We start from the raw sequence: 26,014 nt of genomic DNA on the forward strand, positions 1-26,014 counted from the left end.
CCAAAAAAACCCTCAAAACCAACTTTCTGGAAAACAACAGTTCTTTCCCAGACAGCTACAAGGTTCAGTCATTAATTTAGATCTCCTAGGCAAAGTGCTGTACATCAAGCTGTATATGCACACTTGAGACACCATCCTGCTCATTCTGTTCACAAAATTAATTCCCATAATTGCTAGCAACTGTTTGAGTTGTTCCATAGAGCAAGTGTCTTCCCTTAAAAAAACCCAAGTTTACAGGTGCAACAAATAAATACATAGGAGAGGGGTTCTCCTAAAAACCTCCAGAAGCAAGGCTCTGCAGTTTGACTGTGAAGTAAACAGGATGAGTTCAATCATGCATGAAAGCACATAGCGCTAAGCTGGTTTAAGTACCCGGCAGTAAAAAAAAAATGGTCAAATTTTATAGTGAGATAATGATTATGTATGAATTAATGCTCTGAAAAATAAGTCTTTGAGTACAGCTCTTCCTTTTTTAAAGGCACGTAATTAGGACATTGCTCTTGCAGAGAGCCATCTGCAGAACTGCAACAACTGTCTCAGTAAGGAGTTAATTTCAGAGCCTACCAGGACCATAACAATGCTCGTATTCTTGCACCTTCCCAAAATAGGCAAAGGAAAAGGCAGTCCTCAGTTATGCTTAGTTTCTTTATTTTTTAAAATTAGTTCCATTATATTGTGCTAACAGCTTCATCATTGGTAGGGGTGCTGATACACCAATAAAAGTGCAGCAGGATTTGTAAAGAGATGTCATTTTTTTATTAGATACATCTGAAATAAGTGGATAGCTTTTGTTCAGTTTTCCCTAAAATTAGCCTTTTGCAAAGCACTCCAGGCACATCATCTTTGTGTTGTCTTCTTTAAAGTGGCGGATGGCTCATTACCACTCGGGTCATGGTTAGCTCCCAGACTGGGGAACTGACCTGAATGAGTAACAACTACCCCTGGGGTTTTTAGTTCCCAAGATTATGTTCAGCCAGATCATTTCCTCATACCACTTCGCCATGCGGTCACACACCACTTCTACTTGTACAGGCAGCGAAAGGACGAAGTGGCCAGGACTGGGACAGGCTAGAAATAAACGCTTTATTTGGCATTATTTGCCAAAATTCTGATTATAGCATTTAACAGCTAATCTTCACATCTGTTGTCACCGAAGGAAAATCTCCCTTTTTCCCCACGCAATTGCTGCTGGCTGTGCCATCCCTGAGCCCCTCAGGCAAGCGCTGGGTCCTCTGCTGAGCTGGTTCAACTCACTAACCCAGCAGAAAGCTATTCATTTTCTGGAGGATTTTGAGTGTTTATTTTTGAGGGTTTTCCCCCCCATGATAGTGACTTCAATTACCTTACAAAAGAGACCAGTGCATACTATAGCTATCAGGAGGTTACTAGCCCCACCACTCCCCTTGGGGACAATAAACCACCACATTGACTTGGCCCCTCCTTGTGTGACTTTGCCCTCAGTCTCGGGAGCTTTGTAAAACACTGATAAAACACAGTTTAGGGAGGTCTTAGAACAGATTTGATAACATTTTGGCCTCAAGAGAGCAGGTAACAGCTTACCTGAGTGTAATGATAAAGGACAGTCTACCACCAAACGCAGATGATGTCCCATGTGTCTTACACACATAATGGTACTAATTTAAGGATGTATTTCACTAACAAACCCAGGTAAGTCAGTGCTTGTGAAGTATTCTTCCATCAAGGAATTAACTCAGAATTACTATTGGAAACAAGGCACAGAGTTTTCACCTTGCTCAAACAAGCAAAATAAACTACAGTTCAAGAGCGGAATTGGAGTGAACTCAACTCAGGCCAGATTGAATTTAAACCACCTCTGCTTGCTCTATGATTCATAGAATCATAGAATCATAGAATGGTTTGGGTTGGAAGGGACTTTAAAGATCATCTAGTTCCACCCCCCTGCTGCAGGCAGGGACACCCTCCACTAGACCACGTTGCCCAAAGCCCCATCCAACCTGGCCTTCAACACTTCCAGGGAGGGGGCCTCCACAACCTCTCTGGGCAACCTGTTCCAGTGCCTCACCACCCTCATAGTGAAGAATTTCTTCCTAACATCTAATCTACATCGACCCTCCTTCAGCTTGAACCCCTTACCCCTTGTCCTGTCACTCCATGCCCTTCTAAACAGTCCCTCACCATCTTTCCTGTAGGCCCCTTCAGGTACTGGAAGGCTGCTCTAAGGTCTCCCCGGAGCCTTCTCTTCTCCAGGCTGAACAACCCCAACTCTCTCAGCCTGTCCTCACAGGAGAGGTGCTCCAGCCATCTGATCAGCTTCGTGACCTCCTCTGGACTCTCTCCAACAGCTCCATGTCTCTCTTGTACTGGTGACCCCTGAGCTGCATGCAGTACTGCAGGTGGGGTCTCAGGAGAGCTGAGTAGAGGGGCAGAATCCCCTCCCTCGACCTGCTGGTCATGCTGCTTTTGATGCAGCCCAGATTGCGATTTTACAACCGTATTACGTAAACTACACCTCTATTTGCAATAATGTATTGTGACTCCAAGGCAATTAAAGAGAAACCCATATTTATTATGCAACGAAAGCCCATAGCAGCTACAAATTGAAGCTGAAAATTGAGGTTCAAAGCACAGTACAAGCATAAAGAGGCAGGATCACCCAGCCAATGTCATGGCGAAGATACCACGGACCTTTTCTGCTCCTGCATAGAAAATGTGAAGAATTGTAACACTGACATTTTCCTAAGGTCACTGGGAATGTTTGGGCTGCTTTCAGAAAGTGTGGAGCTAAAAAAAAATGGTGTTGGTAAAGAAAGGAGAGAGGATGATGCTGTGTAGCCACATCTCATTAGACAGGCTTGATCAGAAATGGCAAGGCATGTACACTCATATGGCAAGTCCAGCAAAATATAACTGCCTTTGGAGAAAATAAAAAAAGCTAGAGTTCTTTTTTTTTTTAATGCCCATAACAACACTATTGGACAACACAGTTTTAGTGAAATGAAACAGCATTTATTTTCTTGTCTGTAACATGGAGGAAATTCTGCTTTTCCTACCAAGTCAGTGCTTCAGGATCATTAAAAGGCTATCTCAAAACAAGTGCAATATATTTTTATCTCTGTCGGCCTGAGTAAGAGCATCTATTAGCTGGTTGTTCTAAGAATCAGCAACAAAATGACAAATTAATCTTCCCCCAAAAGGTTGAGAAGATGGTGTAAAAGCAAAGTAATGATCATAAAATAACGTATTACTTAAACTAGTTAAAATTAACTGATGTAATTCCCAATCTCCTGATTTAAATCAGTAAAGAAAAAAAAATAGGACACGTCTAGTTTAAACCTAGTTTAACTCAGTGAGTTAAAGCTGAACTGTTTAAATCAGTAATAAGAGTGTCTGCATGGAGATTTATACCAGTTTAACAAAATTATTTTAAATTTATATCCATACTTAAGTTAGTACATAATTTTCATAGCCAACATAGTACTATATGCATTTATTGTTCCCCTGAAAGGGGCTATTTTTTATATAACTTTTTAAAATTTTAGCCTTCTTGATTGCATATATAACTTTGGGGATGTGAAAGCATACACACTTTGGACCTGGAGACAATGGAACGGGCACTTCACTGCACAGCCGGCCATGCACTGGGCTGCACGCAGGGGCTGGCGGTTCGGTGGAGACATCTCTACCCTTCCACAGTGCCCATCCGCTGCAGTTTGGTTTCTGGATGCGCAAGATTTTGCATGTCACTAAAGCTTCCACCTTCGGGGGTGATTTCTGTACTTCCCGCTAAACCCACGGTGGACAAGAGGTCTCGTCCCCCCACAGCTGCAGGCGGCACCAGGGCCCAATGCCGGTGGCCTGCCCCTTCACTGGGGACCTCTCCGTGTGCGGAGGCCTGGGGCTGGGCAGCGGGGCAGGGCCCTGGGGAAAGGGGCTGCCCTTCGGGGGAAGGATACTCTCGGGGGGGGGGGCAGATGGGCTTTGGGGAAGAGGATGCTCTTTGGGGAGGAGGACTCCTTTTGTGGAGAAGGACACCTTTTGGGGTGGGGGATGCCTTTAGGTTTGGAGGGTGCCCTTTGTGGGGGAGGACGCCCTTTGGGAAGGACACCCTCTGGGGAGAAGGATGTCCTGGCCAGCTGGGTGAGGACCCCTCCCCTGGTCACCGCCCTCGGGGGCACACCGCCTTCCACAGCGGGGAGCCTGCCCCACGTCTGCCGGAGCTGGGACATACAGACACACGAACACACATCGCCCTTCCCCCGCGGCCCACAGCCCAGCCCAGGACCCCCAGCGGCGGCAGACGCAGAGGCCCGGCCCCTCCCGGCGCAGCGCGGCCGTCCCGGGGCGGTCCCGGGCCCGGGGGCGGGGGGAGGAGGGGAGGCCGCGGCGCCCGGGCCCATTTCAGCGGCGGCAGCGGCGGGCGGCGAGAGCGGCGCCATGGCTGGGCGGGCGCTGTGGGCCGCGGCGCTGGTGCTGCTGGCGGCGCTGCCCGAGGCGTTGCGGGCCGACACGCCGGCCAACTGCTCCTTCGCCGACCTGCTGGGTGCCTGGGAGCTCCGCGTCTGGCGGGGCGGCGGCCGCCACGGCAACTGCTCCCAGGCGGGTGAGACCGCGGAGGCCCGGCCCCTGTCCCGTCCCCCTTCCCCGGGGACCGCGGAGTCCCGGGGTCGGCCCGACCTCGCTGCGGGGGTAGGGGTGGGTCCCTGTGAGCCTGAGGGAGGAGTGGGGGGGATGCGGGGAGGGGGGAGCGGATGCTCCGTGCCATGAGGCCCTAAAACCGAAACCGGCGGCGGGGAAGCAGCTGCCTGGCTCGGCCGTAGCGGGCCCCGCACCTGCGGGTCGGACCCGTGCTGCCGGCTGCCGTGTGGGGCTCCCTGCCGGGCTTAGGGCAGAAAAAGCTTAATTTGAATTAAGCAGCTTGAAACGCTCGGGTTAGACTGGCTCTAGGTGATCATTGTGGGCAGCCCTGTTACTCTTCCACTTTAGTTTTTTTGGGGTGGTTTTTTTAGTTGTTTTGATTTGGACTCAACTAGGCCTCTTCATGATTCATGCCTGTTCACTATCCCCCTCACAGCCCACAGGTACCTTCCCTCAGCTCAGCCTGGCCTGAAAGCAGCTATTCCCAGCAACAAAGCGGCTTCTGGGTGACACCTGCCCAGCTTCTGGGAGGCCACTGGCTGCAAGAACTTGCTGCCTAGGGAGCTGGATAGCATCAGGAAAAGAGAAATACCACTTCCCTTGAGAGGATAATAGTACTGAGGAGTTACTAATTATTGTATGTCAGCTATTTAAAAAATAGTAGATACTTTGTATTTCTCTAAATCATCTGCTTTTTGATGAGATGAGGCAAGTGGTAGATCGGAGCAGCGGAGGTGATCACGGCCAGTGGTGTAAGTAAGGTGAGGTGGCTGATACCTCATCCCAGGTGAGGGGAAGGTTTGTCATTGCAGGCACAGTGCCTGAGTGACACAGCTGCCAACTCCTGTGTGGCTGTATAGCAAGTTATGTTTAAATAAGATGATGTCTCCTGGTAACAGCTGTTTGGTGCTACTGCTGTTGCTAATTAAATGTGCAAATACTGTCTAGCAGTGGAAGAAATGAGCATGTAGACCCACTGACAGGTTAGTGAAGCTTCTGAAGTTGTTTGTTTGATGCCTTTTTGCAGAAGACTGTTTCAACAAGTCTGTTCTAGCGTCCTTTGGAATAAAGTAAAAGTTACAACATTCTTTGTACTAATTTTTTATTTTTATCTCTTCCACGCAATAATGTTTGTATTTCTTGTAGGGCCTGTGGAACGAAAGGTGCTTGTGAATCTTCAGAAGTTAGATGTGGCTCAGGATAATCTGGGCAACTATGGTTTCTTCACTTTAATTTACAATCAAGGCTTTGAAATTGTGATAAATGACTACAAGTGGTTTGCCTTTTTTAAGGTGAGTTAACTTGGTGTGTTCTGCATCACTGACTCTTGCTGAAATGGTCTCTAATTAGGCTTCTGTTTAGTCCCCAAGTGCCGCAGCATGGCAGTTGGGATGCTTGGTTATCTTTGGCTCTAAGCTTTGCCTAGATTACCAGATGCAGGATTTTTTTTTTAACATAAGGGAACAGTTATCAGAGGTTGAGTAGGGAGCAGAGAGAGGAAAGAGGTATGTATATTCCACACTGGGCGTCTTCTGAAAAATCTGTTACAAATTCTGCTGCTTTCCCTTCTGGGCATGCTTAAAGCGGTTGAAGGTCTTCATGAAGCTCACGCTCCCTGTAGTCTGGAATCTTTTTTTTTTTTTTTCCAGCTTTCTTCCTGATACCATAGACCCAAGTGAAATAGCAAACATCATTACTTTTATCTTTCCTTAACAATGTTCTCAAATATATGAAAACTTTAGAAAGGCCATCTGTTTTCCTTGCTGAAGGATTTTTGGCATCTTCTAAGTTTTATTACAGAATACTACTTTAAGGAATCTTTCTGCTGCCTATAAATGTTATTTCAGAGTAATACTGTTATCTCTAATCCCTCTCCAGTCCCTGTTAATGACTTCAGATCAAGCTGAAAACAGTGCTGGCAGGCAGGGGGTAGACAGGAGAAAACCCACTTGCTAAGGAGTGCTCTGCTGCTGCCCTGATTGAGGGGCATTATGAATCTGGAGGGTGGCTTGAAGCAATCTGCAAGATGACTTTGCTACCTGGGAGACACAGGTTTTGTGTAACAAGACCGCTCAGTTGGTGAGTGCAGGCCTCGGCAGCAGTGGTGAACGTGTGTCTTGGCTTCAGGAAGTGTGATCTTGTGTCTGGCTTCAGATGAGCCATCAGTAAACACACAGGTTTTGTCCAAGGGTAAAATCTCTGAACCTTGGCTAATAGTAAGGAGGGTGAAGAATTGACTCTTGTTTTAAATTGTCTTTCTGGGAGCCATTGTAGATGGCTTATTTTACAGCAGCTATTTTTGAGTCAGTGTTTTCAGATGTTAACAAAAGGGAGTCATCCACTCTTCTAGGAGAACTGTAATCCTTACTGAATAGAAAAGATGTATGAGGCTCTTACTTAATGCCAGTTGGAGCTCACTTAAGTTAAGGGAAAGGGCCATGTAGGTTGTTTTACAAGACTAATGGTGAAGTTGTCTATATGCTCTTTGTTGTAGGTTTACCCCAGTAGGCAGCTAAGCACCACATTTGCTCATTCCGCCCCCACAGTGGGATGGGGGAGAGAATCGAAAGGGTAAAAGTGCAAAAACTCATGGATTGACATGAAGGTACTTAATAGCTAAATCAAGAGCTGTGTATGCAAGCAAAATGAAATAAGGAATTCATTCACTACTTCCCACCAGCAGGCAGGTGTTTAGCCATTTCCAGGAAAGTAGGGCTTCATGGTGTTTAACTGTTACTTAGGAAGGCAGACACCATAATTCTGAATGTTCCCCTTTTCTCTCTTTTTCCCCGGCTTTTATTGCTGAGCATGACGTTGTATGGTATGGGATATCCCTTTGGTCATTGGGGTCAGCTGTCCTGGCTGTGTCCCCTCCCAACTCCTTGTGCACCCCCAGCCTACTTGCTGGTGGGGTGAGGAACAGACAAGGTCTTGATGCTGTGTAAGCATTGCTCAGCAATAGCTAAAACATCGCTGTGTTACCAACTCTGTTTTCACCACAAATCCACAACATGGTACTATAAGAGCTACTATAAATAAAATTATCTCTTAAAACTAGTGCACTCATATAATTGTACATTCTTGAAATAAGAATGCTTCTGCATAAGACAGGGTTCTATACTTGAGCAAAACATTCTCTCATCTCTATCATAGAATCATAGAATGTCCTGAGTTGGAAGGGACCCATAAGGATCATCGAGTCCAACTCCTGGCTCCACACAGGACCAGCCGATTCAGAGCATATGACTGAGAGCGTTATCCAGATGCTTGTTGAACTCAGTCAAGCTCGGTGCTGTGACCAATTCCTTGGGCAGCCTGTTCCAGTGCCCGACCACCCTCTCAGTGAAGAACCTTTTCCTGATATCCAACCTAAACCTCCCCCATCACAGCTTCACTCTGTTCCCTCGGGTTCTACCACTGATCAGCGCCTGCCCCTTCGCTCCCCCTCATGAGGAAGCTGTAGGCCGTGATGAGGTCTCCCCTCAGTCTCCTCTTCTCTAGGCTGAACAAACCAAGGCACTTCAGCCTCTCCTCGTACGTTTTCCCCTCTAGACCCTTCACCATCTTTGTTGCCCTCCTTTGGACACTCTCCAATAGTTTGTCCTTTTTGTACTGTGGTGCCCAAAACTGCACATGGTACTTGAGGTGAGGCTGCACCAGCGCAGTGTGGAGTGGGACAGTCACTTCCCTAGATCTGCTAGCAATGCCGTGCTTGATGCACCCCAGGATACGGTTGGCCTTCCTGGCAGCCTGGGCACACTGTTGACTCATATTCAACTTGATGTTGACCAAGACGCCCAAGTCCCTTTCAGCATGGCTGGTCTCCAGCGTCTCATCACCCAGTCTGTGTGTATAGCCAGGGTTGCCCCTTCCCAGGTGCAGAATTTGGCACTGTATAAGGTGGTGACACTAAATAGCCATGATGTGCAGTCCTCTTAGGTTTGGCAGGTGGTACAGCAAAAGCTACAGACACTGACGGGTACTCTAACCAGGCAGAATGACTCTGAAACTTCTCAGGCAGGGGCATCTCTGTGAGCTTCCCTGTGGTGGGAGGGCCTGCCTCAAAAGTGGCAGGAATCGCTGTCTCCCTGAGGACAGTGGAGCACAGTATGTTGTAGTATTGTCCATGAACTCGGGCTTGAGGGGTCATTTCTGGCAGGTGAAATTCAGCAGTCGTTGCTGGCCTTGGTGGACTCATCTGAGGAGAAATATAGTTGAACTAGCAGACTGGGAATTCTCAGGCTGGTATTTTACACTGAAATGCAGAGTTGCTTTACAAGCCAGTATGGTGAGCAGTTGAAACAAGTGTTGGTTATCAAACTAATTATTGAATGTGAGGAATTTAATCATAGAAACAGTGAGTGGCCTGCTCTGGAATGTAAATGGAGCTGTTAGGCACCAGCTTGGAGACAGTTGAGTCACTGAAGGCTCTACTGCTGCTATCTATACCTTGTGAAATACATCCCTGGAAGATGAGCACTAAGTCAAGTGTGTGATAAGTGCTGATCTCATGTATTCCTCTGTGTTTATGAAAATGTAAATGCATTGATTTGCAAGAGTACTCTTAAACAATACACCAAAACTGTGTTACAGAATAACGTAGGCTGGAAGGAACTTCTGGAGGTGATCTGATCCAACTTGCTGCTCAAAACAAAATAAGTTGAATATACACCTGAGCAGCAGCAATGCATAATACCTTGCATTTCACGATCATGAATGAATCTGTCTTAGCCTGTTGTAGGCAAATGGATTAATTGTTAGTTTTGCAGTTCCTTTTGGTATTGAGAAATAGCAAGCTTGTTTGGTGCGTTGTTCAGTAGTAGGGAATCTATCAGCAAGACGTGCTTAAATTAAAGGCTTCTTTCCTTAAATATAGAGAGGATTAGAGCCCAATTCAGTTATCCTCTCTAATTTTGCTGCTGTAAAGGAAACAACAGATTACCAAGATGCAAGTATAATGGCCAAGAAGCACGAGGAAGTACCACAGCACTTGGTAAATGCATTTTTTGCTGCAGACAACTAGTTGACTTTGTTAGGCAACAACTTGCAATGCTGTCTGTCTGCAAAACTGTTATTTCACAATTGTCAGTGGGGACTTGGGGGGAAGAAGTGGTTCCATACAAATTGCTTGACCTTGTGACATATTTAGATATGTGTATCTGTTTACTTTTAATCCAGTAAAAATATTGCATTACCTGTGAAACGGAAATACAAAATATCTAGTCCTGATATAAACAAAAAATGTGGTTTTTTTCTATCAAAGGCAGCTAATGCTCTTTTAGGACCATCCTCTTCTACTATCCCCCTCACCCCTTCTAGGGGACAACTAATATATTCCACTCAATGCATGCTTCAGAGGTTTCGAAGAATGATTGCTTGTTGTTTAAAATACTGCTACCATTTGCACCTGAATGTAACGTAAACATAGCAGACTTCATTTACTTAGTGTTGGTCATAATCTAGAACCTCTTGGAGTAAAATAGGGTAAACTAGAATGTGAATTGGTGAGGGCTTTCCCTCCCTGGAAATGCAGCAAGAGGAAAGCATAAAAGCAGTCTCTTAAAATATTGCTTAGCCGTTCTCACTATTGAGAATGTGTAAAGTCATTAGACAAAAGTCCCTTTGGGATTCATGGAAAGGAAGAATTATCTTTGCTGGAAGTCTCTTGCTTTACAGCAAGAAGGTACAGAACTAATATATTTAATATGGAGTAATTTGCTATTGTTTTTACTACTTGGTAAATTTACTTAGTTTCACTCAAATAACCTTCCAATGTGAACACTGTTCTGGACTTACTGCTTGATTGTGGAATAACTTTTTGGTTCGTGGAGCAGTTTGTGGTACTGGAGCAGCATAACACAGAAAGCCTTGCACATCTTCTGTGGGTTTGGGCTTGTCAGGAAAGTATTCATTGCTTAAACGCCACTCATAAATTTCAAGTTCTGTTTATGTTGCACTAAAGTTAAATTATGTGGCTAAAACACCATCATGGTGACAGGGCAGATAAAGCACCCTGATTTACCTACTATGATGCTTTAACACTTTCCTCGTATTCTGCCATTGAACAGAGAGGATGGAGTTGCTAGGCAAAATGAAGAGCAGTATTTAAGCCAATACAGTACTTCATGTGTTTCAAGCATAGAGGTGCAACTGGTGCTAATTGAACTTGCAGTATATTTTTGCTTACTGTTAAAGAATGAAGATATCAATTACTAACGAGAATGCTGCGGGCTTGTCTAAATGGTGACTTTATCAGAGCTATTCTACTGTGTGGATATAGACACAGCCTGTTTGATGGTGATGCATGTTTCAGTGAGCTTTTAATAGCCTTTTGTTCATGTGGCTTGCTAAACAGACACCCACTAAAATTTTCGTAGGCCTCACTGTCTTTACAAGTTATTTGTTCTTTTACCTGGGGACTTTGGGGAAATGGCTTTCTGCACCAAAGGAGTTGATTGGGTGAGCTTATTGGTGTATTTTTTCCTCAGTTTGCTTTAATCGCTCAAGTAAATAAGCTCTAACAGTGTTTTATTTCTAACTATTGTTGTACATAGACTTGTCCCTCAAGGCTTGCCAGGTTAAATGCAGCATCCTACTACACTGGTGCATTCTGCTTCTCTCAAGTCATAGTTACTTTGCCTGGTGTTTGTTTGCAGCACAAAATAACTTGTTTATTCATGGGAATGTACTTGTTTCTTATTTAATGGGTGCTGCTGAAATGTCCCTATACTGAACTTGGATGTGAAGTTAGTGTACTGACTCTTGGCAGAAGCTTGAGCATGTGCTTCTGCTGGATGATACAAAGATTCTGTAGGCCTATGCAAGATACAAGGCTTTAAGGATTTTTTTTAAGGGATGGCTAAAGAAATAGGGACAGCATAACATAAAAAGCTAGAGTGAGGCTGGAAGAAAACTTGAGGCTAAATTTGAGCAAGAAACAGTAGTCTTTTCATGTTAAAACATTAGCACTACTTCAGGAAAAAAAAAAGAAATAGATTATAGAATATTGCACTACTCAAGTTAGTAATCTTTTCCATCTGACTTGGTGACATCTTTGTCACATCTTTTCCGCTCTTCCCCAACGCCCCCAAATTTGGTTAAAACCAAGGACTTCCTTTCTGAAATAACCAGCCTAGACAAGTAGTTAATGTTTATGTTTCAGAATATTAAAAAAAATAAATCTGAATGCAGTTTATTCCATGTTGCTAAAATAGAAGTGTTAAGTTGCTAATGCTTTTTAATCGTCCTGCAAATCAATGGGAAGTTAACTTCTAACCTAACTTAGTTGGGCTTACTTAACTGGCAGCGTGCAACTGCTGCTTCCCTAATGTCTACATCTGAAAGCATAAATCTCTGAATTGCAGAATGTTCCCTAGAGGAAAGAAGATGCATCTGTAGTTGATATTTTCTTGAATTTTATATTGAGTAGCAAGATGTAATAGTTTGTTCTCATAATATCAACTTCTGTATTTTTTACAGTAAGGCATCCACAAGTCTGCAATCCTGTTCTAATTAAGAATATGCTTCCTATATTAAAATGCATAGACACAGTTGTAAATTTGATGACAAATGAGTGGTAAGTCTTTTCACCAGGCTTAATGTATAGAGTAGTCCTGCCTTCTGGGACTCGAGTTGGCTTATTGCCTGAACATTGCTGAAATGGAGAACGATAGGTGTAAAAGAGGATGGGGTGGCAGCCTCTGTATGTAGCACTGCTGACTCCCTGTTAAAATGCCATGTCCAATAGGGTCTTCATCCTTTCTTGCTTTCCTCTTAGATAAAGAACTTAAAGCTTTAAACAATTACATTTTTTTTACTAGGACTAGAACTGAACATGCAATTAGATTATGTTATGATGACCAACACAGGAAAGACTTTACTTAAAAGTATACTGTACCAAAAAGTTTACCTAGGTTCAGGTATCTAATAGCAAGCCTTGAAATTTAGGTACATGAAGCCTTTTAACATTAATGCTGGAGTTGGGCTAAATTCTGACATGAGTTGTCAGACTTGGGGAAAAATAAGCATTTGAAGTAGAATTAAAGCTCAATGTTTTCAAACCTCAGAATTTGAACTGTGCGTATTGTTTGGGTACCTTTCTACAGGAGTTGTTCCAGATTGGTCAGATCACTGGATATAGTTTACTTAATGCTGCAGATGTGAGCATTGGCTGACGAAATTATCACGTGGCATGGCTGCAGCGGTCTTTAACTTAAAAATGGAAACCATCTTAAGTCTGCAGAGGAAATGCATGCAGCAGTTGTCCAGCAGTTGCTGCTGGTCACAGCTGTGTGGCTGTTGTCCTCCATGAAGGATGCTGTTCTGTGATGGGTTCCACAGATGTGCTGAGTACTGTGGCGGCAGCTTCGGTTGAGTCTGGTGTTTTAATTTGTATCCACCTAGGTCAGTGGTTGTTCGTGCAGCAGTACCACACTGAACTGGTGCAACTGAAGTTAGTCATGCGCCAGTATGACTGTTGGTTGGGCAGGCATAGTCATAATAGGTCCTCTGAAACTGGTACAGTCAGATTTGCTGTATCTAATCTGTCAGAGCCCTTCTCTGGTCACAGTAGGAAATGCTGCATGTGGTTATAGCGATGAAATACTGATCTGATGGTGTAGCTTCTGGTAGTAAGCAGTGGGTGTCATTGTCATGGCACTGATGACTTTGCTATCCCATTTTATTGCCTCTAACATGTGGCCCACCGGGGAGTTAGCTAGCCTGTAGAAATTAAGCATAAGTATTGGGTTTTTAAATGTTTCTCAGCCATTTCTCTGTATCAGTGGCTGTCAGTTAAGTCAGAGGGGGGAGACCTTATGGGTATATTTTCATTTCCTTGCTGAAAACGGCTCTTGGATTTCAAAATCCCTTTATCCAGATGTCACTAATGGGCTATGGTCTCAGAATCTCCATGTCCCCTTTTTAAAGCCAGTTCAGTAGTACTGGCTTTGGTCTGCCAGTCTACAAAAAGGTAGCTGCAGAGGACTTGAATTGCTTGACTTTAAGCAAGCACAAATACAGGCTGGGTGGAGAATGAATTGAGAGCAGCCCTGAGGAGGAGGTCTTGGGGGTGGTGGCAGACGAGAAGCTCAACCTCAACTGGCAATGTGTGCTTGCAGCCTGGAAAGCCAACTGTACCCCAGGCTGCATCAAAAGCAGCGTGATCAGCAGGTCAAATGAGGGGATTTTGCCCCTCTGCTCTTGTGAGACCCCACCTGCAGTACTGCATCCAGCTCTGGGATCCCCAGGACAAGACAGGCATGGAGCTGTTGCAGCAGGTCCAGAGGAGGGCCATGACAGTGATCAGAGGGCTGGAGCACCTCTCCTATGAGGGCAGGCTGAGACAGCTGGGGTTGTTCAGCCTGGAGAAGAGAAGGCTCTGGGGAGACCTTAGAGCAGCCTTTCAGTACCTGAAGGGGCCTACAGGAAAGCTGGAGAGGGACTGTTTAGAAGGGCATGGAGTGACAGGACAAGGGGTAATGGGTTTAAGCTGAAGGAGGGTCAATTTAGATTAGATATTAGGAAGAAATTCTTCCCTGTGAGGGTGGTGAGGCACTGGAACAGGTTGCCCAGAGAAGCTGTGGATGCCCCATCCCTGGAAGTGTTCAAGACCAGGTTGGATGGGGCTTTGGGCAACCTGGTCTAGTGGAGGGTGTCCCTGCCCGCAGCAGGGGGTTGGAACTAGATGATCTTTAAGGTCCCTTCCAACCCAAACCATTCTGTGATTCTACACAGACTGTCTGAAATTGGCTTTTGTCTCTTGTTTATCTTGAAGCATTGCCACTGACTGTCCCCTCATGCCTGCCTTAGTTTTGCTGGTATGTTTGAATTAAAAGAACAGCATAAGAAACTTGCTAAATTTACTTTCCTGACAGATAAGTTGCACAAATGGTGTGAATACTATTCTGGTTATCTACATCTTAGAAAAAGCAATAAAATTAATATTCAGGAAAGGAAGAGGGATTTCTCAGAGGAAAAAAAAAGTTGTTTTAATTTGCTAGTTAGCACATAAGTCATTGCCTTTTTTCCATGAAGATAAGCCCCAAATCTGTTCCACTTGTTTTGATTCAATGTAACTCTCATGCTAGGCAGGATCTGCATCTGATTGTTGTGGGAGGCAGGTCTGTTCCTTGACTATTCTTCGAGTATTCAGATTGAAGGCCTGTACTTACCAAGAATGGTTGTGCCTGATTTTGTTTTAGTCTGTGGCAGCTTTTATATAGAAAAGACAGGTACGTATTAATTTGCACTATTGTGTAGAGCCAAATAAAGCTCTCACAGTAACTTACTGATGTCAAGTCAGTCAGCAAGTTGTTTCAGGAAGTGTCTGATTACTAGCAACGCTATTAGGAAGAGGGTATTTCTTGAAAGTCATCTCTGGCCCTTACCCTTGGTATTTGGCCAAGTGTAGTTATTTCTCATATTGCATAATCTTGCACAGTAAGTTAGGATGAATAAAACAAGGTAACAGCTCAGCCTTCTGGTGCCCCCTTGCTGCTCTGGTCAGCAGACATGCTTGCCTTGCTAGACAAACAAGGGTGTAAATGTGATGCCTCTGCAACCTCCGAACTGGGGACAAAGCAAATTCCCATTGTTGTAAAACAGAGGATTAATCTTTAATTTTATCCCTCTGATTGATAGACTTAATTATTTCACTGTGTGTTCTCCTTCAGTTTCCCCATAGAGCCTTGACATAGTCACAGATCTCCCAGTCTCTTTATTTACTTTATTTTCCATCTTCAGGCATTTCCATCACTGTAAGCCACCACCTTCTTCAGTGAAAAGGCTGAGCAAGCACCTTGTCGAAGCATAGCTACAAAATCCCAGTAGCATTGTACATGTGCAACTCAAATGGGATGGGATTTAATAAAGTATTCTTGGACTAGGAAACTGTGATTCCATTTAAGTGATGTGTGTGTGATTAGAAGAGTCAAGTTAAAGCTTCTGTTGCATGGGGTTTTCAGGCTCCTGTGTAGCTTAATACAGAACAGACTTCAACCTTAAGAGATGAGTAAAGATTGATTTTTTTTTTTTTCTTCTTTTTTCCCTGGAACATTCTACTGCCAAAGAATTGGTAATCTAGGGAGTTTATGCAGCTGGGCAAAGTGTTAGTGCTAACTGTTTTACGGAGACACATTTTATTGAATAGATTAATTTATACTCCTCTTCAGTGGTAAAATGAAGACTTGTGTGGCTGAATAAGGAAGTATTAGGAGTTGGGACTTGAGGCTTTAGTAAGACTCCCCTCACCACCAACTTCAGATGAGTTGCTCTGCTCTCAATGGATCATCATTTCTTACTGTCTCATTTTGATTGTTCAGGTGAAAATATATCTTAATGCTCTTCCACCACAGCTCTAACTTAAAGCAGTTGCAGGAGGTCTCATCTTCAGTTCTGACTTGAAAACAGAAATGCTGTTTTCCCTGGGAGGTTACTGGGTGAGGAACTTGCCATACTCCTTGTGTTTACTTTTCAAGCTGCTGTGAGTCTTAGTTTCTCAGACTTTTGCAGCAGTCCAGGGTTAGTTTGATTAGTCACGTATTTGGTGCAGTAAACCACAGGGCCTTGAAGAGAAGGATAAGTAGGAAGAGCGCTTTTTCATTTTTGCCTAGAAAGTAACTGTTAAACCCAATTAGCACTAGTCAGTTGATACTGTTACTAATGCATGCTTTGTTGCTAAAAGTGCAAGTCACAATTTGTTTGTCTTCCTCTAGCAATTCCATAAAGATCAGCTTCTTCTATCTGCTTAACCTTTTCTTGATGCTTCTTTGTTTTGAATCAAATATGATGCTGGTTGATCTGAAATATACATTTGGTCATTTCCTCTGAAACGCAGGCAAGAAGCAGCTGGGTAGTAGGGACTACTGGTATGTTAACAAATGTATCTACTCAACACAAGCATATCTCTTCACATTACAGTACAAAAAGGAAGGCCAGAATGTAACCAGCTACTGTAATGAAACTCTACCAGGATGGGTACATGATGTACTTGGCCACAATTGGGCTTGTTTCATTGGACAGAAGATTTCTTCATCTCCCTCAGATGTTCACATAAATGAGCTACCTCTCCAGAAGCCCAGAGGAGGGTAAGCAACAGATAAGTGACCTTTTACTGGAATAAAAAAGTTTGGTAACTGTGCTTCATGTTTCAGTTAAAACCATATGTACCAATTCTGTTACTGAGGGCAAGTTAATGCCAGTGATAATGTTGGGAATAAACTTGAATGCACAAAAACAGAGGAGGGTGTGCCTGTCACATCACACAATTTCTCCTTCAGTCTGTGATGAAGCCCAATTACGGAACTGGCATGTCTGAAGAAGGTGATTATATCCTTCTGGTTAGTCTGTCTCACATTTCAGAAACCTTGCCTTGATCCAATAATTGCGTGTTTCTTTATCAGTATCCACCAGAAGACATTTCCAGAGTTAGTCTTCTCCGTATTCAGTTTAGAGAACAGCTTTACTTTTGAATCCCAGTCCTTTTCTTACTGTTTTATTTGGTTGCTTTTGTTTGCAGACTTTCAAGCAGACGTTATGTGCACAACTTTGACTTTGTAAATGCTATCAATGCTCACCAGAAGTCGTGGAGAGCAACAAGATACAAGGAGTATGAGCGCTTTGCCCTGGAAGAGCTAACCAGAAGAGCTGGAGGTCTCTATTCCAGAGCTCCAAGGTACTAAGGCCTCTTGCTTTGCCATAAACCCCACTGTTGTAAAGAATCTGCTTGATTTGTCCTAGCTGTGTTTTGGCTTGTAGTTCAAGTGTTTAATCAAGTTTCAAGGTCTTCCAGCTTATTTTCATGGAGTGCCAACATATTTTTGCTTTTGAATGATTATTCTGAGCATCTGTCGTCTCAAGCAGTTAAGACAAATAGGGTCATCTACCCTTTATTCTTGCCCAGTAACTCGCTGCTGAATTCATGTGTAGGGAAGAAGTGGGAACAGTCTCAGTTGTCATCTCACTCTCCTGTCTACCCATCAGCTATAGTTGGGAGTTTCTGCTTGTCAGTTTTCCTCGTTCTGCTAGTTCATAATTGCAATTAAGAAGCAGTGAACAGCATTCTGCTATTAAACATGAATAATAAAGATTTTTCTGAGGGAATTCCCTGGTTATTGATTTGCCATGCCTACAACCAGGGTCCTCTAACAGGAGTAGAGTGTCTTGGTGAAGAAGCATGAACTAGTCCTGAGAGTGCCTTCCACATGGCAGAGAGTGGTAATGGGGATGGACGCAAGGTCCTCTATGTTAATTTGAGAACTAGAGTTCTTTAGTTCTTTGATCTGAAGATTCCCTTATCTGCAGCTAGTTTACTTTCTTTGTATTTTTGCTTTTTCCACTTTGATATTGCTGTGGGTAGTAATGCTATTTACAGTTGCCACAGTTTGGAAAAGTATGTTTGTAGAAGGTCCTTCTATACAATAAAAAATCTGATTTACATGGGAGTATCATGTAGATTATCACTGTTTCATCCTATAGACAGAAGTCACCTTGTAGATGGTCATAAATACAGTAACCTATTTGGAAGCTCTGTTGCTCCATGCAGTGTCTTGACAGTGGTTTGTTGGCCCTCTCATGCTTTCAGAACAGGCTCCAGTGCAGTGTTTGTGAATGGCACTTGATGCATGACTTCTGGGACAAATGTCAATTTATGTGAAAGCTGAATGCAGGAAGCTTTTGGCATGCTGATATATGAGCATCACTTGGCTGCAAGTGGTAGATGAGGACAAGTAACATTCAATACTTCTTCAACAGTCACAGTAAAAACTTGCTCCAGGGAAGTCTCTGTGGCAAGTGGCACTGTAGTTATTGAAGTGTTGATGTGAAGCCATGTCTTTGTCTGCAGTTAAACAGTCTGTAGTTGCTGTTGGTGCATGCTGCCAAGGCAAGGTGCCTTCTGCAGTCAGATATTCTATGTACCTGGTGATGGCAGAGGTGTAAAATAGCTGTTGCAGTGCTGCGTTGCTACAGTCACTGAGAGTTACCTCAGCACTTCAGATTGGTTCAACAGTGTTTGACCTCACTGTTCATAATACAGTTCTCCCATGGAGGGATTTGTGTAGGTCTTACATCCTGCTGAAACTAGTTGCTTGAGATTGACACCCACTCAGCGTAGAGATTATTTGAAATTGCTTAGCATGAAGTAAGTACAACTAGTAGAAGCCAGAAGATGACAACTGAGCATTACGTGATTGCATCCTTGCCTAGAGTGCGATATGTTACTCAGAAGCATTTTCTCCTCTTTAGACTGAAGCCTGCACCTCTAACACCTGAGTTACTCAAAAAAGTTTCAAGCTTGCCAGAATCCTGGGACTGGAGAAACGTCAGTGGTGTCAATTATGTCAGCCCTGTTCGGAATCAAGGTAAAAAAAACCCCAACATTGTGCCGAAATAGAAGGGGGTACTGGCTTATCCAGGCAGCAGTGTCTCTTGCTGAAGTGAAAGCCAGTTACCACAGTGCCCTGCATAAAGACAGCTGTCAGGTTTTGTCCAAACAGTCTCAGTCATGGTTTTCTGCACGCTGACAGAACTGATGTACATTTAATTTGTTCCCTAATTCCTGCTGATGGCAAATTATCATGCAGCTTTACTGAATAAACCCATGAAAATTGTTTATACTGCCTCCAAATCTTACCACTCCAATAAGTTTAGGAATTACCTCATCTTGCAACTAGCCATTTAAGTATCAGTCACTATGAAAAGTGTGGACACTGATGAATATAAATGCTTGGAAAAACTGCCTTTTTTCTTTGCCCCTGTGATAGGGAAGTACTTAGCTCAAAGTAGACTTAAAAGGATACCATTCTGCTATGTGTTTACTCTATAAGGGAGTGCTTTTTTATAGCACTGTGGTGCAGGATACCTGAATTAAATGATTACATACTGGAGGCCAGGAGTGGACTCAGTTAATGTGTCCCTTCCCTGCTCCACTGCTTCCAAACAAACTTGCATCTGCTGGTAGCTATCTGGTTGCAACTTTGAGGGGAAGGGAACATAACATTAGCATAGTGTGTATGTGGAATCACTTAAATCACTGGTCCCTCATTTTTGGCTTAGTTCTTCTGCCAGCTGGACTTCTGGTACCTGAAGAAGCATAGGAAGGCTTGTGGCAGAAAGATGGCAATAGGAGATGATACAGTCCAATGTAGGCCTGAGTCCTGTACTTTCTGCTGGTGTGAGCTGTGAATATCCCAGGGGCTCTTAACTTCCACACCGTTGAACACTTGGTCTTAAACTTACCTGTTCTCCATTGTGTTGCTTTAAGGTTTCTCTAAATAAGAAATAGTCTGCTGCTTCCAATAACAAAGTTGCCTACACTGTTCCTGTAGTCTGGGAATCCATGCTATGTTAAATGTCTGTGGAATATACATACTGTTCCATTAAATAAGAATTTTAGCTTTCAGAAAAAAAACCCCACCCAAAACAAAACCTCCAAAAGATGACCTTGTGCAAACTAGTACTGACATACAAATTAAGTCTTGCTTATGGTAGCTTCTATGATTTTGAGGCACTGGATATCAATGCTTTATTAAAATTATGGTATTAGAAAGTCTTAATTATATATCGTTATGATTATTAGATGACTAATTGGAAAATGCCATGGGGGAGAAGGTTGCAAGCAGTAAGATGCAAGTTGTCTGGCACATGCAGAAAAAGTTATGAATTACAAGATCATGGCTTCCAGATATCACATGATTGTGGAGTCACTGCTCTTTACCTCAGGAGAAAAAAATAGAGCATTCGAAGTGGAGAGAATTAAAAGGGACATGTGCATTCTCTGTAGAATACTTTCAGACATGGCAGGCTTCATGCAACTGCAGTTGTCTTGGACTGTAATATTTGCTGCCAGCATGTTGGCATCCCTGCTATAGAGAAGAAAGTAAATGTTGAGTTCTCAGGTTGTTTATAGGGTAGTAACTGCATCTTTGAGCCAAGAGATGTGTCATCTTTGAAGATAGCCGTGTCATTGGGACACCCTCCAGTAGACCAGGTTGCCCAAAGCCCTATCCAACCTGGCCTTGAACACTTCCAGGGAGGGGGCATCCACAACCTCTCTGGGCAACTTGCTCCAGTGTCTCACCACCCTCACAGGGAAGAATTTCTTCCTAATATCTAATCTAAATGTACCTTTCTTCAGCTTAAAACCATTGCCCCATGTCCTATCACTCCATGCCCTTGTAAACAGTCCCTCCCTGGCTTTCTTGTAGGCCCCTTCAGGTACTGGAAGCTGCTCTAAGGTCTCCCTGCAGCCTTCTCTTCTGCAGGGTCAACAACCCCAACTCTCTCAGCCTGTCCTCATAGGAGAGGTGCTCCAGCCCTCTGATCACTGTCATGGCCCTCCTCTGGACCTGCTGCAACAGCTCCATGCCTGTCTTGTCCTGGGGATCCCAGAGCTGGATGCAGTACTCCCAGGTGGGGTCTCATGAGCGGAGTAGAGGGGCAGAATCCCCTCATTTGACCTGCTGATCACACTGCTTTTGATGCAGCCTGGGGTACAGTTGGCTTTCCAGGCTGCAAGCACACATTGCTAGCTGATGTTGAGCTTCTCGTCTGCCACCACCCCCAAGTCCTTCTCCTCAGGGCTGCTCTCAATCCATTCTCCACCCAGCCTGTAGTTGTGCTTGGGATTGCCTCAACCCATGTGCAGGACCTTGCACTTGGCCTTGTTGAACTTCATGAGGTTTGCGTGGGCCCACCTCTCCAGCCTGTCCAGGTCCCTCTGGATGGCATCCCTTCAACTGCACCACACAGGTTGGTGTCATCAGCAAACTTGCTGAGAATGCGCTCTATCCCACTGTCCATGTTGCTGACAAAGATGTTAAACAGCACCAGTCCCAATACCAGCCCCTGAGGAATGCCACTCATCACTGTTCTCCACTTTGACATCGAGCCATTGACTCTTTGAGTGCGATCATCCAGCCAATTCCTTATCCACCGAGTGGTCCATCCATCAAATCCATGTCTCTCCAATTTATAGACAAGGATGTTGAGCAGGACAGTCAAATGCTTTGCACAAGTTTATGTAGATGATGTCAGTTGCTTTTCCCTTGTCCATCAATACTGTAATCCCATCACAGGAGGCAACCAGATTTTTAAGGCGTGATTTGTCCTTAGTGAAGCCATGTTGGCTGACACCAATCACCTCATTATTTTCCATGTGCTTTAGCATAGTTTCTAGGAGGATCCGATCCATGATCTTGCTGGGCACAGAGGTGAGAGCGCCCTTTGCAGTATAGTGAGGGTAATCTAATGTGGCTGAAGCTTTAGTTGACTCTGGAAAAGAATCTGTGGGAAGTCTCAGGAAGAGCAACTGCTCTTGCAGCTGTGGTGGCTCTCTGCTGGTACAGTGTGGTTGTCATGCTATGGGCTTCACAAATACCATTGTGAACGGAAAGAAATTTAGCAACCACCCCAACAGACTTCAGACTGAAATGGTTGCGTTAATTGTATTTTTTTACTTTTTTGCACACAAAATGCAACAAAAGTGTTCTGCAGCATGGCCCATCTCAGATGCTGTGACTGTACAATGAGTGGGAGGCACCTTTCACTGTTTTGGTTTGCCCTGCTGGGCAAAGACTATTCATGTTCAGGCTGATTTTGCCACTTCTCTTCAGAGATAGGTCTAACTGAGTGAAGGTGCTATTTCATGAAGTCTCGCTTTTGTAGTAGCTTTGCTTTTATACACCTACACAGTTCAGGAGAAAGTATTTTGTTTTGTTCCTCAACCCTCCCTCCTTTTCATAGCTCTGCAATATTTGACTTTTCCTCCTGTCAGGAAACAAAAGGAAACCTGCCACCTTGGTGGCAATCAATAGATAAAATAGGACCTCATCCAAGTAATTGTCCTTCCCTGTGCTGCTTGTCATTCCACTTCCAAAGGTTTTTAATGTGTTACAGGAAACTCCTAGGGAGTGAATAAGCCTAAAACTAGAAGCAACGCTAAATTTTGATGCAAAAGTAAGGAGACTTAACTCTCTGCCAGGAAACAGAAGGGAAATTAAGGTGCTTCTGAAAAGCCAGAGTACAATTGCATGCCCTTAGGAAGTAAGGGGAGCTGGGATGAATCCACTGTATCAAACCTTCTATTTATACCACTAGACTCTCAAAAGGCAGTTATTTTAGGGGGTAGCTCTAGAGGCAGAACATTTTTTTCGACTGGAAATTACAGCATTAAATCAATTGATAAATTGAAAAAAATCTAGAACAATACTGTCAGCATTCACTTGAAAAAGTTCATTGCCCCTTAGCATATGTGCTTCTTAAAGGCCTGTAGTCTGAGGCAGAAGGTTATGAGCCTTCTCAGCCCTGCTAATGTGGTCCCTGTAGGTTCATTCTGAAGGAGTACCATAGCTCTTAAATGATGCTACTGGAAAGCATTGAAGAGCAATATATTGTCTGTTATTCTTGAATAAGCTCAGTGTTCCTTCACAAGTTGTTAGAACTTTTGTTCTAATTTGTTAGTTCTTTGAATTGCATGCTTAAAAACTAAACACATATTTAAAGTTTTTGCTCTATCAGTGTTAAACTTCTAATCACTGGTAGGTTTTGACTGTTTTCAGTGGACTTTAGCAATAGTTGCACCTGAATGCAAGTGACTTGCATTGTTACTGACTGCTCTTGGTGGTTCCTTTTTCTCCTCTCCTCAGGCTCATGTGGCAGCTGTTACGCGTTTTCCTCCATGGGCATGCTGGAAGCAAGAATACGTATCCTCACAAACAACACTCAGAAACCAATCCTTAGTCCCCAGCAGGTTGTGTCTTGCAGCCAGTATTCTCAAGGTAAGTGCACAGGGGTAAACAAAGATAACTTTTGGTAATGATAACACTGCAGAAGGGGAATGTATATTAAAAACTTCCATGCATTCCCCATCATCCATGATTTAGTTTTTTCACAAAGTATCTGGCAGGCTATACTCTTATAGTACTTTTTTTGGAAAGATTGTAGAAAATATTGCAGAGTTGTCAGCCCACCTTACTTGGATGGGACTGAACCAGGAGTAGGTGGCCTTCTGCTCAAGATGTTATTGGATTTTAGGTAGATCTGCCTGGGAGATAGGGAATATCTAAGGAGAAGGGCTAAAAATTGCAATGCATACCTAGAAAAAGTGGAAGGAAATATCCTTCCAAAAGCATGTTCAGATGGAGGAGGAGCATGCAGGGAGGGGGAGATGAGTAAAAACAATGACTAAAGCTTTCTAAAGGACAGTACCCATGTTAGGACAGGTCTTTTTACTGCATGTGACTAACGGCTCTTCCAGAGAGTGTCCAGAGCAATTGGATGCGAAGGTGGTCTATGCATTATTGTTCCCACTGATGTGAATTTTGTTTTCTGTGTTTCAGAAAGCTAGCTATAGCTAACTGGAATATTAGGATTATCTGGTTCACTGTGGGTTGTGTTCAATACTGTATCTAAAAGTATTCCAAAAGATTTGAGTAGGAGAGTCTCTCACCTGAAATAACTCTCCAAGGGAATAAGCAGATATTTTTCTGTTTAGGTTGCGATGGTGGCTTCCCATACCTCATTGCTGGAAAATATGTCCAAGACTTTGGCGTGGTGGAAGAGGACTGCTTCCCTTACACAGCCCAAGATTCTCCATGCACTTTCAAGCACAGCTGTTACCACTACTACACTTCTGAGTACCACTATGTTGGTGGTTTCTATGGAGGTTGCAATGAAGCCCTGATGAAACTTGAGCTTGTTCTGCATGGGCCAATGGCTGTTGCCTTTGAGGTTTATAATGATTTCATGCTTTATAAAGAGGGGATCTACCATCACACTGGGCTGCAGGATGACTTCAATCCTTTTGAATTGACCAATCATGCTGTCTTGCTGGTGGGCTATGGTACAGACCCAGAAAGTGGTGAGAAGTTCTGGATTGTGAAGAACAGCTGGGGCACTTCATGGGGAGAAGATGGTTACTTCAGAATCCGCCGTGGCACTGATGAATGTGCAATTGAAAGCATTGCAGTGGCTGCAACTCCTATTCCAAAATTATAAATGCAGTGGTCCTCATCCATCCAGTGCCTTGTCCCCTGCCGTAAGAACACACTGATTGTTAGAAACTGCAGGTAAAATCTGTTCCCTAGCTTAATCAGGGGAGCTTGGATGAAATTATCCAGAATAAAGAGTTTCCCTAGGTGAGAGGATGAACACTGATAGCTCTGCTCTGTGCACTGAGGGTTTCCTCTCTAGTGTGACAGTAGATCTAGAATGTGATGGCTGTTTTGGTAACAGTGGTGATGGTTATGCATCACTGGATATACATCTTCAGTCACCAGTTGCATTTTCTTCTGTGGACAGTCTTGAACTTCAGATCTCAAAGGGAAGTGTGGGCTATGATAATCTGTAACTACTTTAAAAGGACACTGTAGTGCCTTACTTCTCAGAAATCAGGAAGTCACTGCAATTTAGAACATAAGTGTGTATTGGGGAGGGAATGGGCAATTACACTGATTAAAAGGAGATTTTTTAAAGCTTTAAGTGTCCTGCAAAAACTGCATGTCAAACCCTTATGGCAATAAAAATCAATTCTACATTTCAAGCTGTTACTAAATGTCCTAAATGTTCAGTTCTGGATTTTATTGCTGTGCTTTGCAATTGATCATCTCAGAGTTCAATAAAAATTACCCCACTCCAAGTTGGAGTTTGTACTTGTGGAAGTAGTTGGTTCTTTATTTCAGTGACCTGTCTTAAGTTTTAAACTTCCTGTCAAGAACTTTTTACTTCAGCAGGATCTAAACAGGTGGGGAAGGAAGATCAGAGTGGAGAGAAACCAGGAATCATCCAGCTGAGGCCAATATTCTCACAGCAGCCTCAAGCGAGGTTGTCCAGGAGTCTAGTAGTCCTTGCTGCACATATGGGACAATTCAGTGAGTAAATTGGCTAGTGCCCTGGTAATCCTGTCTAAATTCTCTGTTAATTTTTTTTCCTTTCAAATACACAAGGTAGTAAAATAGAGTTGGGGGGTGGGGGGCAGATTGCAACACTTGGAATTAACCATTTCTTTCTAGATGAAACTCAGCTCCAACACAGCACTTGTTAATGCAGCACTGGTCTGAGCTGTTCCTCACATGAGTAAAGAGGAGTGACTTAGAGGCAAGTCTCAGTCTCATGGGTAGAAGATTGCTTCTTTGGTAATCTTCTCTTAAAATAATGTGTGACCAAGGTAGCTAATATATTTGTATACAAAATACAGTCTCATGAGGTTTTTCTAGGGTGTAGGGAAAACTAAAATACAGAAAAATGGAATGGTTTTAATCAAAATATCCCATTTACCTTAGAAGGGAAAACTCCCTTTTACTTCAATAGCAGAATTTCACAAGAACTACTTAACTAGTTTGCTCAAATTGAGGGGCAGGGAAGGAATAGTACCATGGTTTTGGCTTGCCTTTTTTTGAAC

General features: G+C 43.6%; 1 protein-coding gene across 1 annotated transcript; it reads left to right on the forward strand.

Annotated features, from left to right (window-relative positions):
- The first annotated feature begins 4,345 nt into the window (after window positions 1–4,345).
- Window positions 4,346–25,263, forward strand: CTSC (cathepsin C). The gene is made up of 7 exons (XM_054835058.1): window positions 4,346–4,582; window positions 5,764–5,909; window positions 16,537–16,703; window positions 17,135–17,290; window positions 18,862–18,977; window positions 23,262–23,393; window positions 24,110–25,263. The coding sequence occupies exons 1-7, from the start codon at window positions 4,417–4,419 to the stop codon at window positions 24,610–24,612; spliced, it is 1,386 nt and encodes a 461-aa protein (XP_054691033.1). The 5' UTR covers window positions 4,346–4,416; the 3' UTR covers window positions 24,613–25,263.
- Window positions 25,264–26,014: the final 751 nt, after the last annotated feature.

The sequence above is a fragment of the Grus americana genome, chromosome 1, assembly GCF_028858705.1.
Source record: "Grus americana isolate bGruAme1 chromosome 1, bGruAme1.mat, whole genome shotgun sequence".
In the NCBI taxonomy this organism is placed as follows: Eukaryota; Metazoa; Chordata; class Aves; order Gruiformes; family Gruidae; genus Grus; species Grus americana.

Bases quoted from the DNA above. Each gene is read 5' to 3' on its own strand.
- CTSC (XM_054835058.1), top strand. From the start codon at position 4,417: ATGGCTGGGCGGGCGCTGTGGGCCGCGGCGCTGGTGCTGCTGGCGGCG. The intron at 4,583-5,763 runs GTGAGACCGCGG...TATTTCTTGTAG, and splicing joins CGGCAACTGCTCCCAGGCGG to GGCCTGTGGAACGAAAGGTG. The intron at 18,978-23,261 runs GTAAAAAAAACC...TCCTCTCCTCAG, and splicing joins CAGCCCTGTTCGGAATCAAG to GCTCATGTGGCAGCTGTTAC.